The sequence below is a fragment of the Tauraco erythrolophus genome, chromosome 24 (genome assembly GCF_009769465.1).
Source record: "Tauraco erythrolophus isolate bTauEry1 chromosome 24, bTauEry1.pri, whole genome shotgun sequence".
In the NCBI taxonomy this organism is placed as follows: Eukaryota; Metazoa; Chordata; class Aves; order Musophagiformes; family Musophagidae; genus Tauraco; species Tauraco erythrolophus.
The window spans coordinates 4039270-4058147 of record NC_141488.1 but is presented as its reverse complement, the minus strand read 5'-3'; the positions used below and the strand labels follow the sequence as shown (position 1 = coordinate 4058147).

At 62.1% G+C, this 18878-nt stretch overlaps 1 protein-coding gene across 1 annotated transcript; it reads right to left on the bottom strand.

Moving 5' to 3' along the window:
• Positions 1–1175: 1175 nt before the first annotated feature.
• Positions 1176–18720, bottom strand: LOC147527101 (arf-GAP with SH3 domain, ANK repeat and PH domain-containing protein 3-like). Its single transcript, XM_086626136.1, is given in 40 exon segments — positions 1176–1250; positions 1526–1648; positions 1810–1892; positions 1895–1953; positions 2428–2675; positions 2677–2717; positions 2809–2868; positions 2871–2942; positions 2945–3020; positions 3022–3052; positions 3131–3171; positions 3173–3244; positions 3370–3437; positions 3532–3555; positions 3558–3648; positions 3741–3802; positions 3805–3829; positions 4134–4201; positions 4204–4278; positions 4281–4312; positions 4547–4644; positions 4935–4972; positions 4975–5067; positions 5363–5550; positions 5661–5700; positions 6080–6167; positions 6689–6758; positions 7649–7726; positions 8016–8143; positions 8264–8339; positions 9083–9101; positions 9104–9167; positions 11210–11335; positions 11660–11706; positions 12013–12082; positions 13652–13797; positions 14200–14272; positions 18596–18656; positions 18658–18692; positions 18694–18720. Coding segments are annotated over 40 exon segments (2991 nt in total).
• Positions 18721–18878: the final 158 nt, after the last annotated feature.

Below are 18878 nucleotides of genomic sequence, written 5' to 3'. Positions count from 1 at the left end.
GACGGGTGGGTGATGCTAAGCGTGCCCCCACCACCCGCGCTTGTCCCTGTCCCACCACCCAGGAGGGGGGGCGGTAGGGTGAGGCCCCCCTGCTCGGCACTGGATCCATCCCTGCGTGTGGGGAGGGTGCTCGTGACCCAGCCCGGCCCCACATGGCACGGGATGGTGTGAATGTGACCCAGCGTTGGTGTGCCCCTCACCATGCACCCAGGCACTTACAAAACCGATGGATTTATTAGAAATCAGAGACAGAAAACATTAAAAAAAAAAAAAAGTCATTTTTTGAGATGAAACATTTGATGCACAAATAAGAAAGGGGAGAGGGTAAATTGAGGGGGCATGGGGGCAGGTGGCTCCCGAGGGACACCAGCACAGGAAAGACATTGGTCCCAGAAAAAGTTGCAAATTCCCCCTGGGAGACCCCCGGGGCTGGGGCGGTGATCCAGCACCCAACCCCAGGTGGGGGGCACAGGGCAGGGGCTCTGCAGGGCCACCAGAACACGCCCCCCCTCCCCAAAATCAGGGAATGGCATTTCACTCCCAGTTTTGGGGAGGCTTTGAAGCATCCCAGCTCCCAGGGCGTGGGGGGGGAGGCAAAGAGAGGGACAGAGGACCCTCCAGCTCCTCTGGCCAAGGTCACTAAAAGCCCCTTCCTCTTCCCTGCCCGTCCCAAATGCTTCATATTGGGGTAGAGGAGAAAGGGGGGGTACACGGCTGCTGCACACCAGGGAGCTGGGGGTGCAGAGGGGGGTGGGGGGCACCAAGCAGAGCTCCCCCCCAGCCCCAAGCCCTCGCAGAGAGGGCAGAAGAAAAGCCCTGGGGACGGGCAGAGGCCACGGGTGGGATGGGGGAGCAGCGGGTGACAGGGGACAGCGCAGAACCTTCGCCCACCACGCTGTAGCGAGCGTGTCCGTTCTCTGCCCTACCCCAGGGCAACCCTTCGGCTCCCTGCAGCCGTCATCCACGGACGGTCTTTCCAATGGAGGGGGGTCACCAAGCCCCCTTGGAGGGCAGCGTCCAGCTGGGCTGGGTGGTCCACGCCAGGGTCCGGGCACATGTCCCTCGTGGCCGGCTCTGCCGAGCCCCCAGGGCTGGGGTGGCACCGGAGCCCTTGCTGGCAGGTGGGAGCTGCCTCAGGTCCTGGGATGGGGGTCAAAGGGGTCACCACCGCCCCGTCAGTCTTGCAAGAGGTGGACGAAGCTGGCGGGGAAGACGCCGGTGCGGGAGCCATCACCCTCGATGAAGCCGACCTGGGGGTGCAGAGATGGTGGGGGGGGCGGTGTCAGGGGGTGGGAGTTGCATCTCAGGCAAAGGAGTTTTGGGGTGGACACCCCAATTCCCAGAGGGGTTTAGAGAGGCAAAGCCGTGGGGACACGTCAGCGGGAGCATCCCCAGCCCCATGCCGGGCACAGATGGGGCAGGGGACACCCATCCGTGCCCCTCCCCAACACCCAGTTTCCTCCTGGGGGGTGCAGGGGACTGCGGTTGGGACCCCAGCACGTGCCAGTGCAGTGGTGATGCTCACCCAGCTCTGCTCATCCTCCTCCCGTGTCACCACGATCACCTCGCCCTTGGAGAAGGTCAGCTCCCGCGCCTTGTCCCCCTTGCAGTCCGCCACCGCCTTCACCCGCTTCTGCCTCCCCTTGGCCTGCGAAGAGTGGCGAGGGGGTGACACCCCCCCCCCAAGACCACCCCTGAGGATGGGTGCAGCGATGCAACACCCCCAACCCCTCTATGCCACCCCAGGAGAAGGGGAGGTGGGATGCTTGGGGGTGCAGTGACCCTCTCCCCCCGCATCATGGCACCTACTGGAGCGAATCTCCTGGGCATGGGCACAGGGGGCACCTTGCTCAGAGCGGGGTCCTCGAGGCCACCGAGGCTCTGGGGCACACGGCCGACCCCGCTTTGCCCACCGCGCCGCTGATGCGCCGGTACGAGCGGGTGCTCTCCGAGCTGCAGGGACAGCGGGGGACAGCGTCACCCCCTCCTCTGCTGCTGCCTTACCCCCCCGTCCCCCTCCCCATGAGGTCTCACTGGGCTCAGGGCTCCCCGATGGGACCCAAGGGACCGGGGGTCCCACCCTTGGATGCTGATGGAGAAGGGCCCAAGCACCCACCCGCCCTCAAACACTCCCATCCCACCACAATTTCCAAAAAAGAGGGGAAAAAATAAATATATTTCATGACTTGCAGAGGGCCCTGGTCTCAGTATCACCCCCAAAAAACATCTGTGTCACCAGCACCCTGCATTGCCCTTGGCCCCTCCTGCACCCCAGGACCAGCACACCTCCCCCAGGGACCCCTTTGCCCACCACCCCTCAGGGACAATCTGGGGTTCCCCATATCTGGGGAGGACCCACCAGCACCATGCAATGACCCCCCCCACCCAGTGCACTCCAGAGCTGGATTTGGGGGAGAAGGTCCCTACCTGAACTTGACCGGGGGGATATCAGGGGTCGTGCCACCTGGTGGGGGTTGCCCGGGTGGGGGGCTCAGCTCCGGCCCCCGCCGGGTGCCACCGCTCTCCGTCTCTGAGCGGGTCTCCCAGTATGCTGCTCGCCGGCTCTCGGGGGGACTGCGGGTGCCAGGGGCCGGGGGGCCAACAGTGCCATCCAGGGCCCCCCCGCCAGCGGTGGAGGGGATGCTGCGTGGTGCTGGAGCCTCCGCTGGCCCGGAGGAAGTGGGGGTCCGACATCTGCCGGGGAAGCTCGGGGCGCTCTGGTTGGGGGGGGGGGACACACGATGGGGCCAATAAACCAACATCTGGGCGAAGGGACACCATAGGTGAGCACCCCCCACCCTGACTCACCACTGGGGCTGGGGGTGGGTTTGGGGCGGCAGCCGCCCCGCGTGGGGTTTTTGAGGGGCAGGGCGGGGGGATCTCCTCGCTGTGGGCCCGACGGGGCGCAGGGCGCGAGGGCACCAGGATGCTCTCGTAGGTCTGTTGGTGATGTCCATCCCCACGCAGCTCCAGCGGGTCTGGGGGCAGGCGGGCGGGGGGCTGGCAGCCAGCGGGGACGTTGCCCTTGAAGGAGCGCTGGAGGGGGGCTCACCTGGGGGGGACACACACATGGCTCCAGGGCTGCCCCGCGGCCACCAACCCCAGTGCTGGCACCGTGGGGTCCCCCTGCAGTACCTTCTCCTCCAGCTCATCCTCGCTGTAGTAGGGGAAACTCCTGGGGGGGATCCCAGTCGTAGTCGACATGGATCTGCAGCGAGAGCTTCCCCGCCTGCGCCTGCTCCAGCTGCCGCACGGGGCAGGTCAGGGGGGAGCTCAGCACAGGGGGACACAGGTCCCGGCCAGCCCCCTGGCACTTCGGTCCCCTCTGCCCAGCCCAACCATCGCCCCCCAAACCCCTGTCCCACCTACCAGCTCTTCACACTCGCTGTGCTTCAGCCTCCTCGCCACGTCCAGCGCCGTCTCACCCGCTGCGTTCGCTGCAGGAGGGATGCGCCAGTCTCAGCCCCACCGCCCCGCGCCCCACCGTGGACCCCCAAAACCGCCTCCCCTGCACTGTTGCCAGCCCCGTACCCACGGCGAAGGCAGCTTTGCCCTCAGGAGCAGCTTGAGGCAGTTGGTTGGTTGTATGAGCGCGGCGTAGTGCAATGCCGTGTTCCCATCCTGTGTCGCCCGGTTCCAGCGTCCCCCCTGTGCCAGGCCACCGGCAAGAAATTCAAGGTCAAGAAGGCAGCGGCATCAATCGCCCCCCGGGGCAGGGGAAACCACAGGCAGCTGGAGACGCACCCATTCTGGATGATGAAGTCCACCAGAGGAAGAGAGGACCTGTCGGCATGGCGTACGGCATGTGCAGTGCCAGCTCGCCCGTGTCCTGCCACGAGATGGAGGGGAGAGGAGAGCTGGACCCAAGGATGCTTCATCTCCTCCAAGATGGAGAGGAGAAGCGAGCTGGACCTGAGGATGCCCATCTCCCCTGAGACAAAAGGGAAGGAGAGCTGGACATAAGGATGCTTCATCTCCTCCAAGATAGAGAGAAGAGAGCTGGACCTAAGGATCCTCATCTCACCAAGAGCACATCTCCACCAAGGTCCAGGAACACTGACCATGGGCACCCCGAGGGGGAAAACCCCTTCACGCTGCCGGGCAGAGGGGAACGGGGCGGCCGCAGGGCTCACTGGCCCTCGGGGCTGGCACAAGGGCTTGGCCAGGTCGTGTCCCTCGGCGAAGGCCTGGAGCAGCGCAGGAGGTCGCGGGCACGAATGGCTTCCCAGAGGCGGTGGGGGTCATCGCGGCTGCTCTTCTGCACGTAGCGTCGCTCATGTACTTGGCGACGATGTACTCCTTGCGGGCGGCCCTGCGGGAAGGGCAGCGTGGCATCGGCTCCAACGGGCACCGACACTGGACCCCCCCACCCCGACCCTGGCGCAGCCAGGGGCACCCTGGGCTCCTGCCTCCTTCTGGAGCCTCCAGATCAGGGGGAAACCTCAAAAAAAGGTGCAGACACCCACCAAAACCCAGTTGATGACACCAGGATCCCCCATCTCCTCCTCCTCCCAGCCCATCCGAGCGCCCCTGGCCAGTGGCCAACTCACATATCGCTGCCGCCGAGGGTTTGGGGCAGTCCTGCGCGGGCAGCGTGGCCTCCATGATCTCGTTAAAGCGGGTGTTCCCGACGCTGACAGCCAACTGTGGCAAGAGAGGGACAAGGGGAGATGAGCCCCCACCCCGGGGCCGTGCTCGCCCTGCCCCAGCCACATCCCCATCACCAGCCCAGGGGCAGAGGGAAGGAATCCACTGGATCCACCCAGGACCTTCCCAGGTGGGAAACTGAGGCAAGTTTGCGAGCACTGGAGCAAACCAGGCATGGACGGGATGGAGAGGGACGGAACGGAATCTGCGTCCCAGGAGGTTTGGGAGGTGCATTCCCGGTGGCTGCGAGATCTCCGGGCTCAGGATCAGGGGGACGGGGCACTTACCAGCAGCTCAGAGGTGCTGAGGACATCCAGGGTGAGGACTGGATGCGGGAGTAATGCACGCCCAGCTCCCGATGGATGCCGGAACACTCGATGCACGTTAGGATGCCCAGGTTGGTGGAGAGCCAGGTGGGGTCTGCAAGGGGTGCAGGGCCCAGCATCACCACCTGAGCTCACCACCACCACCCAGGCTCACCTCCACCCCTCAGGCTCCCCACCACCACTCGGGCTCCCCTCCACCACCCAGGCTCACCATCACCCAAGCTCACCACCCCCACCCCAGCTCATCACCACCACTCACCCAAGCTCACCACCACCCAAACTCACCACCACCCCCCAGCCCCACAGGATGCTGCAAACCCCCCCCCCAGGTACCCAACCCACCCCCAGAGCTGGGACCAGTGGAACACCCACGCCAAGCCCTGACCTACCCGGCGCCCCGCAGTCACAACACTGCTTGTTTCCCGGCATGCTCTTCACCTCGCCGATGACCAGCTTGGTGAGCTCCTGCACACCGCCGTCCGCCCCGCCACCCGCCGCCGCCCCGCCGCCGTTGGGGTCCCCCTTGAAGGCGTTGCTCAAGGCTTCGTCCTTGCTGTTCTGCAGCACCGAGACCCACCTGGGCAGGAGGGAGACTCATCAGGAGGAGGAGGAGGAGGATGGATGGGGAAGGCAGAGCAGGATCCGGCACGGCGAGGATGGTGACTGGCTGTGGCACTTACACAATACACCTGCTCATCCTCCGCTTGGAAGTGATACGTCCTGTTGTCTGCAGGGATGGGGAGAGGGGGGAGAAGGTGAGTTGGGTCGGGGGATTTGGGGATGCCGGGACCACAGGAAGGGGCTGAAACTCCGCAAAGGGGCTGCTTTAACAGAAGACAAAATCACGGCGCGTCACTTGGCCACCACCCGAGCCCTGTCGCAACCTTGTTTTGTCTCCGCCATCTCCTTGGAGAGGTTGGTCCTTCCTCCAGGGATGTGCCCGGAGCCAGATTAAAAGGGCGAAGGGTGGCCCAGTTGCTGTGGCCACTGGAAAAACCCTCTCGGGATCCTCTCCACCAAAAAAAGAGGAGTTCCTGTCCGCAACTCAGCCGCCTCCAGGTCAAACCCACCCAACCCCAACTGGGGCACCCACTGCGGGCACTCACGCGTCACCAGGTCGAAGCATTTCTTCTCCTCGGCGTGGGGCCGCACTTGGCAGGTGAGGAGGTTCAGCTTGACGGGAGGACGGTTGATCTGCAGGGAGTGAGGACGGCAGCAGGTTAAGGGGCTGGGAAGGGGCGGGACATGCAGCACCGAGCGCAGACCTTCAGCGGGACAACTGCTGAGCCCAGACGGTCCCTCTTGGGATAAACCAGGAGTGGGACCCTCTCCGACCCTTTTCAGGAGAACAGGGACCCCTCTGCAGGAGAACCTGGTTCGGAGATGTTCTGGAGTCACCTTCTCTGTCCCGCTGCATTTCGCAGCCTCCACCGCCAGGGGGCACCACACCACCCCAACCTGCCCCCCCCTTTGGTCTTGTCTGGAACCTCAAGGATCATCTCGCTGCCCCAGTCAAACCCCCCCATCCCCTCCCACTGACACCCATCGAACATGGGAGACCCCCAGTTAGTACGTCCAGTCCCAGCTCGTACTCAGCTTTAAGCCAGGCAGATGTGCGATCGGTTTGGGCAAAATTAAACCCGAAATCCGACGGACACCAATGTTCAAAGGGTGCCTTCAAGGGTCAGGGCTGCAGCCCCTTCGGTGCTCCTCACCGTGCTGTGGGAGATGGTCAGACAGCCGTACTTCACACCGCACTTCCTCTTCTGCCAGACTTTGCGGATGCTGAGGAGGAAGAGGAAGAGGAGTGAGGATGCACTGCCCAGCCCTCATCAGCCACACACATCCACCTCCCAAACCACCCACAGCAGCCCTCGGCAGAGGTCTGATGGCTTTCTGGACATGAGGTTGTGCTTCCTGAAGCTCACAGAGCACAAATGTCCCACCTGGCCACAGGCCATGCTGGCCAACAGCATCACAGGTCTGCCAGTCCCAGTTCAGCAAAGCACATAACCACCCGCTCAAAACCTGGTGCCCGTCACCCAGAAGGTCACTGAGAAGGTGAAGACCTTCTCTTTGGGGCTCTAAGGGGTTTATTTTTTACCCTAGATGATCCCATCAGGATCCTCTCTCCTTCCATGTCCAAGAACAAGGAATTGCTTCCCCTCCCATCAGCCACACAGCTCTCCAGGGAGAACTTGGCATTGGGCAGCTGTTCCTGCAGACCCACATCCGAGGACACTACACCCACACAGCACCAGCCACCATGCCCAGCCAGATGCCCAGGAGAGCATCACGGGAGAAGCATCCCAGACATCAGAGCCTGCTGCGGACCTTCACCTAAGAAATGGGCCAATGACACCAAACCATGGCGGGGAAGGTCCCCTGCACCACCTCTAAATCTCCTCCTTCCCAGCTGGAGATCCACCAACCCCTGACCACCAGCTCCAGCCTGGCAAAAAACCCTGTTCTCCAAGCATTGATGGATGCTTAAGATCAGATGGGACCAATTGGATCTGAAGACTTGTCTAACAGCGACCAAAAACCTCACCAAATGGTTCCACCTCGGGATGTTCCAGCTGTGGGGCCTCCCATGAGCACGGTGCTCTCTCCCAGCCCAAAGCAACACTGGGATGGAACCAAGAGCTCTCTGGACAAACACCACTCATCCTCACCCATCGCTCTTCTTGTACAGAAATCCTGACTTCTCTGTTCCGTACTGCTTGTTCCCTTGGTGCTGGTGAGTTTCTTCTCTCAGGAGGAGTTCTCCTGCTCAGGTTTTCCTGAGCTCACCGGGGTAAAAGAAAACAAACACCATTTAAAAAGCAAAATGAGAGGTGCAGAGGTGGCTGCTGCCTCAAGTGACCTCGTCCTTACATGGGTGCTGTGCCCACCAGGATGCCAGAGACTCCCATCATCCCCTCCCAGCATCTCCAGGTCTCCCACTCTGCTCCCACAGATGTCCCCTTTGGTTCCCAGCTCCTCTTTCCAGCTGCTCCCCATCCCCAAGCTAACCCCGGGGCACTCACCCCTCCTTAGCACCCAGCACCCTCCTCCCAGCTCCCCACCCCAGGAGGTCTCACCTCCTTGCTCTCCAGCTGCAGGATGCTGCGGAGGGAATCGCGGGTCTGTGTCAGCTGCTTCACCTCCTCCTCTTGCGCCTGGTGGAGCTGGAAAGGGAAGGAGCTGCCCTCCTGCGCCGAACGGGGCATTCTCAGGGGCTGGTGTGGGGTGGGGGTGGCACCTCGGGGGACACGTCTGAGCGGTTGGGTGGCAGGAGGGGGACTTACCGCATGGAGGGACACAGCGAGCTTCTCGATGAAGGGGTAGAGGTTCTGGGCAGCCTTCCAGCCGTCTTGGAAGAAACTGGGCATTCATTTCATGTGATTCAGATGCAGATGGGGAGGCCGGAGAGAAAAAACAAGAGGGGATTTGGAGAGAAAACGTGGCAGGAGACCATAGCAACCCCCCTGGGAAGCTGCTCTTGCTTTGTGGTTCCCCTGCTACATGGAGAGACCCTCACCAATGGCCAAGCCCAGCCCGTGGGGTCTGGATACCCCAAAATTTTGGGGTGTTTGGGAATGCAGGATTGGCCTCTTGTTTGATCCAAGCTCATCTCATTGGGGACCAGATCCTGGGGGTCTCTGGGTCACAAGCCTTGACCAACGCAACTGTCCCCTCCCTGCCTCAGTTTCCCCACTCGAGAGCTGGAGGAGATGATGTGACACTACTCCAGCCTCATGGAGCAGCGGAAGAGGTGAGGGGACGTTAATCCTTCCTCCAAACACCCTCGTTACGAGCCCCACGGCTAACGATGGAGCCGCTCGGCTGAACTCATCCCTGGAACTCTATCCAGCAACCAAATCATTGGATATATCCCAAGCCAACCCCCTTCCCCCAGCCCCCATGGACACGTTTACAGCTCCTCAAGCCAACAAAGAACATTGCAACTCCCCGCACGCAGCCAGAGAGCAACAGCCTCTGTCCAACACCTTCACCAACAGCTTCACGGAGCTGGGATGGGAGAAGGTGCCCCCAGACCCTCGGGGACCTCCCCAGGTGACAACCGACCCCAGGGATGAGCCCTCCCCAACCCAGGCAGGACCTACTTGTGCTGAGCGTGGAAAATTTGATGAGGCTCTGTAGGAAATCTGGTCCCTGCTTCATCTGAGACTCGCTGGCTTTCAGCAGGTACTGGAGGAGGAGAAGACATCCCGTTAGGTGATGGAGACGAGGACCGGCTGAAAACACCCCGCAGGAAAGAGCAAGAGCCTGCGTGGCCCTCGCGCGCTTCCCGGCACGGAAGGAGGGTTAAAACACTGGCTAGGTTTCAAGAAACGGAGTCATGCCGTTGGGTTTGAAGGCAGCTCGCAGAAAACCTGGCTCTGGAAGTCCTCCAAGCCCTGCAAAGTTCAAGGACCAAGGCAGGTCCCCGGGGTTTCCAGCCAAGCATGCTTCTCCCGCTGCTCGTTCCTTCTGGAGTTAATAAATAACCGAAACCCAAGGCAGCTCAGAAGAAGAAAAAAAAACCAAAACAGCTCCAGTGTTTTTTAAGAGATGACCCCTTCGCTCTCAAAACAAACAAAAAAAAAAATCACATTTCGAGCAGTGAGCGCCTGCGGCACGTCAGCCCCGGGGGGCCGCAGCCCCCACGGAGGTGTCCCATGGGAGCGGGAGTTTCACCTCGATACATCAAACGCATCCGCCAGCTGCGGGCGGAAAATAACGGAGCCTCGAGGAAATACGGGTTGGGGCAGGGTGGGGAGAAGAGATTTTTTCCCCTTTCGAGCTCCTCTCCAGTGCAGGAGGCGAGGGGAGGGAAGGCAGCCCTGAGCTCCGGGGTTTTCCAGGGTGGGGAAGCACCTCGGTGGGATGACGGAGCCTCCCGGGGCTGCGGGTGCTCTGGGCACCCCTACCCGGCCAGGCTCACCGTGGCCGGAGGGGATTGTTCAGCTGGAGCTGCAAAGGTGATGTGGCACCCAAGCTGGAGCCTCGGGATGCCTGGCACCAACTGCACCCCCCGAATAAGGTCCCAGCTGGAAAAAGCCACGTGTGGCCGGTTTCCATGGGACCTCCCTGCCCTGTCACCCAGGTCACCCCAGCGGAGGGTCCAGGCCAGCGCTGGCTGACACCCACGAGCACAGGGATGCACCCAGCACCACCTGGGTCCGGCTCCAGCCGCACCCACCCATCCCACGGCCCCTCGCAGGGGTGAGATGACCCATGATGGGGACATACAACCCCCCCACGCATCACCCCTGTGCCAAAACGGGACAGTGCCCCCCTCTCAGCAGCAGCAAACACCATCCACCTACAAACCTACGGCAACGCACCCGCCCCAGCCCCCTAGAAGAGCTGCCCCCCCAGTTTCCAGGCAGCCCCTGCCCCCCCAGGAAAGAAGCAGCTCTCGTGTGCACACACGCACGTGCGGCCGCTCTTCCCGCGTTTCCATGGGCTGTTATGTATTTCACAGTGGAGCTATTCAAGGCACTGACTCATCTGGCCGGGTCCCAGCTCCCCGGCGGGTGCAGCACCCCTCCCTGCACCCCCTGCCCTTTGGTGGGTGGGTTGGGGGGCGTATGGGCTGGACGGGCTCCATGTTGCTGCCTGGCCTCGGGATGGGAACACCCCCCCCGGACAACCCACTGGGGATGTGTCCCCTGCTCTGGGTCACCCTCCAGAGGTTGATGGGGCTGCTGGGGTGGCTGGAGCTGGGACCCCGGGATCCTCCATGCTGGGCGGGAGCTGGCATCGGGTCTCCGTCACTCACCTCTTCCCATCTCACCTCCTGAGCATGGACCCCCAGGATCGTTGGGGATCTGGGGCCGCTCGTGAGCCAACCCCCCAACCCAAACCAGAGCTTCTGCAAGTCTTTCTGAGAACAGAGCAAAACTGCAAAGCCAACCTCAGGGATGTTACCCAAAAAGCTCCCTTTTTGCCCCAAATGCCAGCATCGGCTTCACGGAGGAGGGGTGTGGAGCAGGGCTGGAAGGATGCGGGTAGAAACCCCCAACACCCCACTGCAGGGTAACCCATGGATGCCATTCCCAGCCACATCCCACAGGGACCCCAACATGGGGACGGGTGGGGATCCCCGAGCTGGGACCGTGCAGGGAGAACACAACGGGATGGGGACAGCTAAGGGGCTCCGACATCCCACCCAGCTCTGAACAGAGTGGTCCCCTGTGTCCTGCCCTGGGGCCCAACAGTCCCCAGTCCCCCAGCACAGCCCCCACCTCGCACATGTGGAGCTGGAAGAGCCGCCGCTCCTTCTGCATGTCCTCGGCCACCTCTGCCACAGCTGGCTCGGCCTGGATGACCCCTGCCAAGCGGGCTCGCTCCTTCTCCTTCTCCATCTTCCCCTGTAGGACAGGATGGTGGCGGTTGGGGACAGTCCTGACCCAAGGGGTGTGCCATGTGGGGGGCTACGGTGGAGATGGGATCAGGAGAAACTTCTCCAAGAGCAGGAGGAACATCCCCAGGATCAGAGGAACATCTCCAAGAGCAAGAAACATCCCCAGGACCAGGAGGAACGTCTCCAGCCCCTCAAGCTGGGAAAGGCTGGACCGGAGCCCTCCTGATGACAAACTGGCATCGATTGGTGCCTGGCTGCAGCCCTGGGACAAAACACCTTTGTGTGGAGCGGGATTAGGTGGATTTTGCCGGTGCCGGCGGGTTCCTTACACTTTGGTCTCATAATCCTTCCAGGCCTTTCGATCTGCTTCTTGGAGTCCTGCGCAAAGGGAGAGAGGGGCCGGCGAATAAGTCAGCGAAGGCGAAAGCCCCGGTGGCACCGAAGCGGCCGAGGGCTCTGCGTCACCGTGCCCCGTCCCGCTCCTTGGGGACCAGGGATGTCCCCACCGCCTCTTCACCCCTCACTCCTGTCATTCCCAACCCTTCCTGCTGCCTTCCACCCCCTGGCTACTTGCTCCTTCCTTCTCCGGCCACGGGCACGAGCTGAGCCCGTCCGGGGGTCTCGCTGCAGGATGTCCCCGAAGGGGTGACCCGCAGCCTCGGGCTGGTGCCAGAGGGGACTCACCCGGTGTCCTTCAGCTGCCCTTCAGTAGGCTGTCCAGCGGGAAGGAGACGATGTTGTTGAGGTTCTGCACCTACAAAGGACATGGACGGGGTCACCCCACGGGGGTCCCCACTTCAAGGCAGGGAGGGGAGCCGGAGCCTCAGGTCATTCCCAGCGCTGGGGGGTTCCTCGCTTCCGTTGCTGCACTGGGAAGGGTTAAAGAGGCTGGAAGCAGGGCCGGATCCAGGCACGGAGCAGGCTGGGGCTTGTCAGAGCTGGCTGCAAGATGTCTGACGCGGGGCCCTTCCCACCCACCGCATCAGCACCGCGACTGCCAAAACCAAAACTGTTCCCATCCCCGTCCCCCACAGCACCCGGCGATGCCCCAGCCCCCTCCCCGATATCAAAGGGGTTTCCCAAAACATCCCCCTTTCCTGGGGAGTGGGGACAGCGATGCGGCCACCGCCATGCCCCCCAGCACTGTGCAGGGGCCCGGGGGGGACGCAGCAGTCCCCCCGTGCACCCCGAGGGGCAGCACCCCATTTTGGTGCTGTTAGAGCAGCTCCAGCACCCACAAAGGACCTTCTCGCTGCATCCACATTTCTTTTAAAGGCTCCCAAGGGTTTGGGTCCCTGACAGCATCCGGGGCGAGACCCAGCACCGGGCATAGGAAGGGGGATGGGGCACCCCACTTCTGACAGCTCCAGAGGGATTCAGGGAGGGGGAACGTGGCTTTTTGGATGCAGTCGAGGGTCCCAGCACGTATCCCAGCTCCAGGGAGAGCAGGGGGAATGCGGCAGTGGCTCTTCCCACGAGGGCACACGGGGCGGAGGTGGGGGACCCGACTCCCATAAAGCTCTCCTGGAGCACGGGGTCCAACCGGCTGGGACAGTGGGGAAGGAGAGGAGCGGGAGGCCCTCTGGGGTAAGCGGGAAAAGACGCTGAAATTGAAATCCTTGCTGGGGGAAGGGCAGCAGAAATAAATCTCCTCCTTCCTCCCCAGCAGAGCTGGGGCCAAAACATCCCTTGGGGGAGGTGGAGAAAGGGAGGGGAGAGGGGGTCAGCACCATGGGACTCCCCCGGGCTTTGCTGTTGGGTCCAGCACCCTCCAGGAACTGATTTCTCCACCGGAGCCATTCCCATGGTGGGGAAGGTGCTGCCAGCTCAGCTCCCGCCTGCTTCCCGTGCAGCTCGGTGGCTTTGATTTACTTCTTGGCAAGCGAGATCAGAGATGTAATTGATGTGAAAAAAAAAAAAAAAGAAATAATAGAAAGAAAGGGAAAAATGAAAACAGCAGCCCCCACCACCCATCAAGCCCCGTGCTGGTGTCTCCAGCAGAGCCAGGAATGAGTTCTGAATCCAGCAATGGGGCTATCAGATGGTCTGGGAGCGCCAGGAGCGTGTCCCCGAGCCCAGGATGGGAGCTGGGGAGTGCCAGTTGCGGTGGGGAGCAGCTAAGCTGGGAGCAGGGGGGGCTGCAGTGGGTGTTTTTTCCCAAATCCAGATGGATCCGGAGATTTTCCCCAGTTTGGCAATAGCTGGATGCAGAGAAGAGTCTGAGGTTGTACCGGAGATGTCATGAAACAGTGATTGACCCCCCCAGGGTGGTTAAACCCCCCTGCATCTTGGCAGCGTGCCAGGGAGACATGTGGAAGCTCACCAGGTTCTTGAAGAGCGCAGTGACTTCGCGGGTGAAGACAGCCAGGTTGAGGAAGCCGGTGGAGAGCTCATGGTTGTTCTGCGAGAGGTGGTTGTTGCCGAAGTTCTCCAGGGCTTCGCTGTACTGCTCCTCGTTCTCCACGTGGGCTGCGTGGGGAGACAGCGGTGAGGGATGCAGGGTAGCCCTGGGAGATGGTCACAGCAGGACCCACCGCCCCACCCCAGGAAATGGTCACAGTGGGAGGTCCCACCAGCATCCACCACCCGTCTCCCCATCCCTCCAGAGCAGACCTGGGCTCATTCTGCTGCAGGATAGGAGCCACGTGCCCTAAACAACCTCCCTAAGGTTCTTGATTTCCCTTTTTATCCCTTTTTAAGCCAGTTTTGGGCACGCTATGGTGTTGGCGGCTGGCTGGCCAGCACCCATGGCCACCCAACTGTCCGGCTGCATCGCCCCATGGACAGCTGGGACCAGCATCAGTGGAGAACGGGATTGTCACAGACCCCACCAGCCCGAGGATGCCCATGAGCTCTTGAAACTCAACTCACTGAGCCCGGAGACGTGAATGGCTTTCACATATTTCCTGATCCTCTGGAGTACGGCTTGGTCCCCATCCAGACTCTGCAAAAGCGGAGAAACAAAACAAACGGAGCTCATTAGCCCTGCAAGCGCCGCTGCTCCCCCCCTCCAGCCCAGCTGGCCCTCGGAATGGCTCTGCCATGCAGATGTGTGGGGCAACGGCCAAGCTCCCAGAGCTGAGAGAGGAGCTCGAGGCATCCTGGGGAACGTCGGAGTCGCAGTGTCCAGCCCATTCCCTGCCAGCTCCGCGGGCCCTGTGGCTTCTGGTGCCAAGCAGGGCTTTGGCTGCGCCTGGAGAGGTGGGTTCAAGCAAGAGGGTAGCAGGGGTGAGAGGCTGGCCAGAACGCCCAGCACCTCTCTGAATCCCAGCAGCTTCCAGCAACCACAGAAAAGGCCTCTCTGGCTCTGGCAGGGGCTGCGACCAAGGAGGGGCTGAAGCACCAGGTAGCACAAATACTCCAGCCCGTCCCCACCACCCCAGCGTCCCCATGGCTCGGGGCCAGGCACGGCAGGAGAGACCCGCAAGGGTGCCCAGCTCCCCGTGGGGTCCATGGCAGAGCCAAAACAGGGACCCACCTCCTGCTGACACCCAACAGGGACCAAAATCACACAAATCCCACAAGCGAGGACACGGCTTTCCACAATCCCCCCCATCCCATGTTTTGGCCATGGTCCCCAGAACCACGAACCTCCTCGCAGCCCCCGCCGTCCGCATCCTGCCCTCGCTTAGAGCACTCCTCATCCCCAGCCTGGTCCCCTCATCATCCTCGCTCCTACCTGGGCAGCCCCCATTTGCCCCCACCAAGTACCAGGGCAAACTCAACCCCAACGCCAACCTGCCCACGGCACTGCCCGCAGAGCACTGTAGCCAACACGCTCCAGCCCCGGCATCAGGAAAGGGTTAAGGGCGGCTTGGCTGCAGGTACCAGAGGCATGATAACAGGCTGGAAATATTTAGAGGGCGTGAACGGCAAGAAGGGCAAGGGATGAAACCGCGGAGGAATTACAATACAGAGGCTCTCGCTCGCTCTCGTCGAAGGTTTTCAGGCTGATGTCAAGGCCGATTTCCTGACAACGGGTCAGCCTGGCTTCGGCGCCGCTCTCCGAGGCCGTCCTTGTTGGCCGGGATGCTGCGGACGAGCTTTAGCCAGGATGAGCCGGCTGGGAGGGGATTGGGGCCAAGGCAGGAGACAAACCTCTCGCCTGGAGGGGTCTTGCAATGCATCTACAACGGGGAGGATGTTAGGGTGCCCCAGAGACCCCTGTGCCCCCTCTCTGCACCAAACCTGGGCACCCCAAGGTATCTGGAGCTGGGGAAGAAATCCCCTGCCTCGAGGGGAATGCCAGGGCTGGATGCCTGGACCCCCCAGGCTCACAAACCTGGCATAGACTCAAGAAGGGAAACTGAGGCAGCATGAGATGTTCTGGATGCATCACTGTGCAAGTGGCGAAGAAGTTGCTCCAAGTGCCCAGGATGTGGCTGCCCACCCTGGTGCCAGCTCATGGCCCCAGGAGGCTGAACACAGGGGACAGGGATGATCTGGGGATGGTCATGGGGCTTTGGGAAGGGGTTTGGGAGCTGAGCGGTGGGGATGGGGCAGGCAGATGATGAGCACTGGGGTGGTAAAGGCAGAGGAAATCCACTGTGTGGTGCTGCCCCGCTGCGGGCATTGCTGTCATCCCTGATGTACGGGGGACAAGTGCCTTGGCTGCACAGGGACATCCTTCCAGAGCGGGGGGCAGTGATGTCTAAAGCCCTCCCCCAGCACCCACCAACCCCTGGCCCAGCTCAGGGATGAAGGCTCCCGGTCGGGGGAAGCTGAGGACATTGGCACAGTGGGGACGGAGCACGAAGGGTTCCCCAAGGGATAGACAAAGGGACGGATCCGCACGTGCACCACAGCCGCCCGGGCTCACAGCTGGAGACTCCAAGCAGCCACCGCCATCCCCCGCCCAGCCCCAGCAGGATGCTCAATGGGGGCCATTCTTCTGCCTCCCCCTTGTCACCAGCTCGTGCTGCCCCGAAGGAGCCACCGTGGGTGCCAGGGCCGGGGTGACAGTGCTGCCGGGCTGGGAGCAGGACACGGTGCTGCCTTGGGTGCAAAGGGCAGCGCACAGCAGGGATGCGGAATTATTTACACAGTGACAGGGTGAGCTGGGAGCCCGGCTGCCAGCTCTGACACAGAATGCACCAGCAGCCTCTGCCATGTCACCCTGTCCCAGTCCAGAGGTGCCCAGTCCTGTGCAACATGCACTCAGCACCCAGTCCCAACCACCAAGGGCTGGATCCGACCTTCCTGCCCACTCAGAGACCTCAAGTTCTGCATCCGAGGCAGCCCCAAGGACCCCAAAGTCACATGAGCACCCTGGGAGGGAGAGACCTCTTTAATCCCAGAAGGGAAACTGAGGCATGGAGCAGCTCCAACCAACACCAGTATGTTTCCTCAATGGTAAGCATCAGCCTTCAGCCCTCAACTGCATTGCTCCTGTCTCCCCCAATTTGGAACCAGCTCCCAGATGGGTGTATGTCGCCATGCCTCAAAGGCAGCAGCGCCCTGTCTTGGGACCTGGTGGGACACAGTCACCCTTTCCCACCCAGCAGCCACTGGTAAGACCAGGAATCCTCATGCCCCCTCCTCGACAACAGTTGGAGCGGGTCCAGAGGAGGCCACGAGATGATGCGAGGTCTGGAGCACCTCTGCTATGGAGACAGGCTGAGAGACTTGGGGCTGTTCAGCCTGGAGAAGAGAAGGCTCCGGGGAGACCTTCCAGCACCTTCCAGTACCTAAAGGGGCTACAAGAAAGCTGGAGGGGGCTTTGGACAAGGATGTGGAGTGACAGGACATGGGGCAATGGCTTTAAACTGAAAGAGGGGAGATTTCAATGAGATCTAAGGAAGAATTGTTCCCTCTGAGGGTGCTGAGGCACTGGAGCAGGTTGCCCAGAGAAGCTGTGGCTGCCCATCCCTGGCAGTGTTCAAGGCCAGGCTGGATGAGGCTTTGAGCAACCTGGTGTAGTGGAAGGTGTCCCTGCCCCTGGCAGGGAGGTTGGAACTAGATCTTGCAGGTCCCTTCCAACCCAAACCTTTCCAGATCCAGGATCTGGAGCGGTGATGGGGAAGACCAAGGATCAGTTTGACACAGAGACTCTTCCCCCTTCCTAAAGCTGTCCCTGTTTATTTCCCTTGCCCAACGCTGTTGCCCCACGGGCTCAGAGCACACGTGGGGCTGGCGCTTGGTTCACTGGATTTCTCTCTTCCCTCGTGCTGGAGCCTGGAGATGCCGAAGGCCTGACAGTGGTTCAGCCCCAACGAGGGTCCCCCGCAGCCTCTGGTGGGATGGGGCAGTGTGGGGCTCAGCCCATGTCCCCCATGGCACAACACAGCGGTCACAACTCCCAGCTCTCAGCCATGCTCACAGGAGCTTTACTAAGCAAAACCCCGCAGAGACCCCCCCCACCATTCCTAGGGGACACCTCTCCCCATCCCCATCCCCCTTAACCACAGCCTCTCTGAGCAGCCAAACGAAATTCCTGCTGCTTCCTCCTGCCTGGAGCTGCCTCCCCATTCCCAGCTGGACGAAGATCCATGGCAGCAGCCAGCATGTGCTGGCAGGGACCGGGGATGCTCCACGGTGTGTCTCTCCTGATTTCCAGCTCAGGGACATCCATCCCGCTGCCCCGGGGATCCCAACAGCCCCAGCACCTGGACCCCTGCGCTCCCCACCAGCCCTGGCTCTCCTTCAAAGCCATTCCTTCGCTAAGAGGAGTTGGCAAAAAGCCACGGGAGCAGCTTGGAAACCGCCTTATTCCAGGCGGGAGAAGGGGGACGAAGGCACTCCACCACCTCCGCCCTTCCCGCAAATGCTGTTGGGGATTTTGGGGGAGGCTAAAGTACTTCCCCTGGCTTTTAATAGCATGGGGACCCCCCCACCCAGGGTCACCGCATCACATCAGGGCTGGCTCCAGCGTAGGAGCTCGATAGTGGCTGGAGCCAAGGTGGGGTGTCCCGGGGGGATGCCCTGGCCTCGGATGGCACCTGGAGCCGGAGACAAAAAACTTCAACAGAGACTTTAAAGGAGACTTTTGCCCTTTTCTGAAGGCCTTGGCCCCAAAAAAGTGCAGCTGGGGCTGCTCAGAGGGTGCAAACAGCCACTCCGGCCCGAGGGTTCCCACAGAACCCACTTATGGTGGGTGCCAGCTCCTCCCGGGGGTCCGCGGCGACCCCAATAAACAGAAGCCCAAGGAAGGGAGATGCCCCTCAGGGTGGGCACTGGGTGCTGGGCCAGCACCTGTGGGTGCCAGGGGCTGTCCCAGCGCACGGCGGGGGGGTGCCCCAGCCCCCCCCCTCCCCCTTACCCCGCTCACCTCCTCCAGAGCCCCCACCGCCCCCCGGCACTTCTGCATCTTGGAGGCGAAGGCGGCGGCCGGGGGAGCTGAGGTCCTCGCCGGTCACGGCCAGAAAACTCGGCCACGCTGAGCTGCTCGGGCATGGTGCGGGCTGCGCCGGGGGGCGACCCGGGGGGTGGGGAGGACGCGCCTGGAACGCGCCTGGAACGAACCGGGAGCGCACCGGGAGCGCGCCTGGGAGCGCACCGGGAGCTCCCGTGCGGAGCGCCCCGGGGGTGCCGGAGAGGCCCGGCTCAGCGCT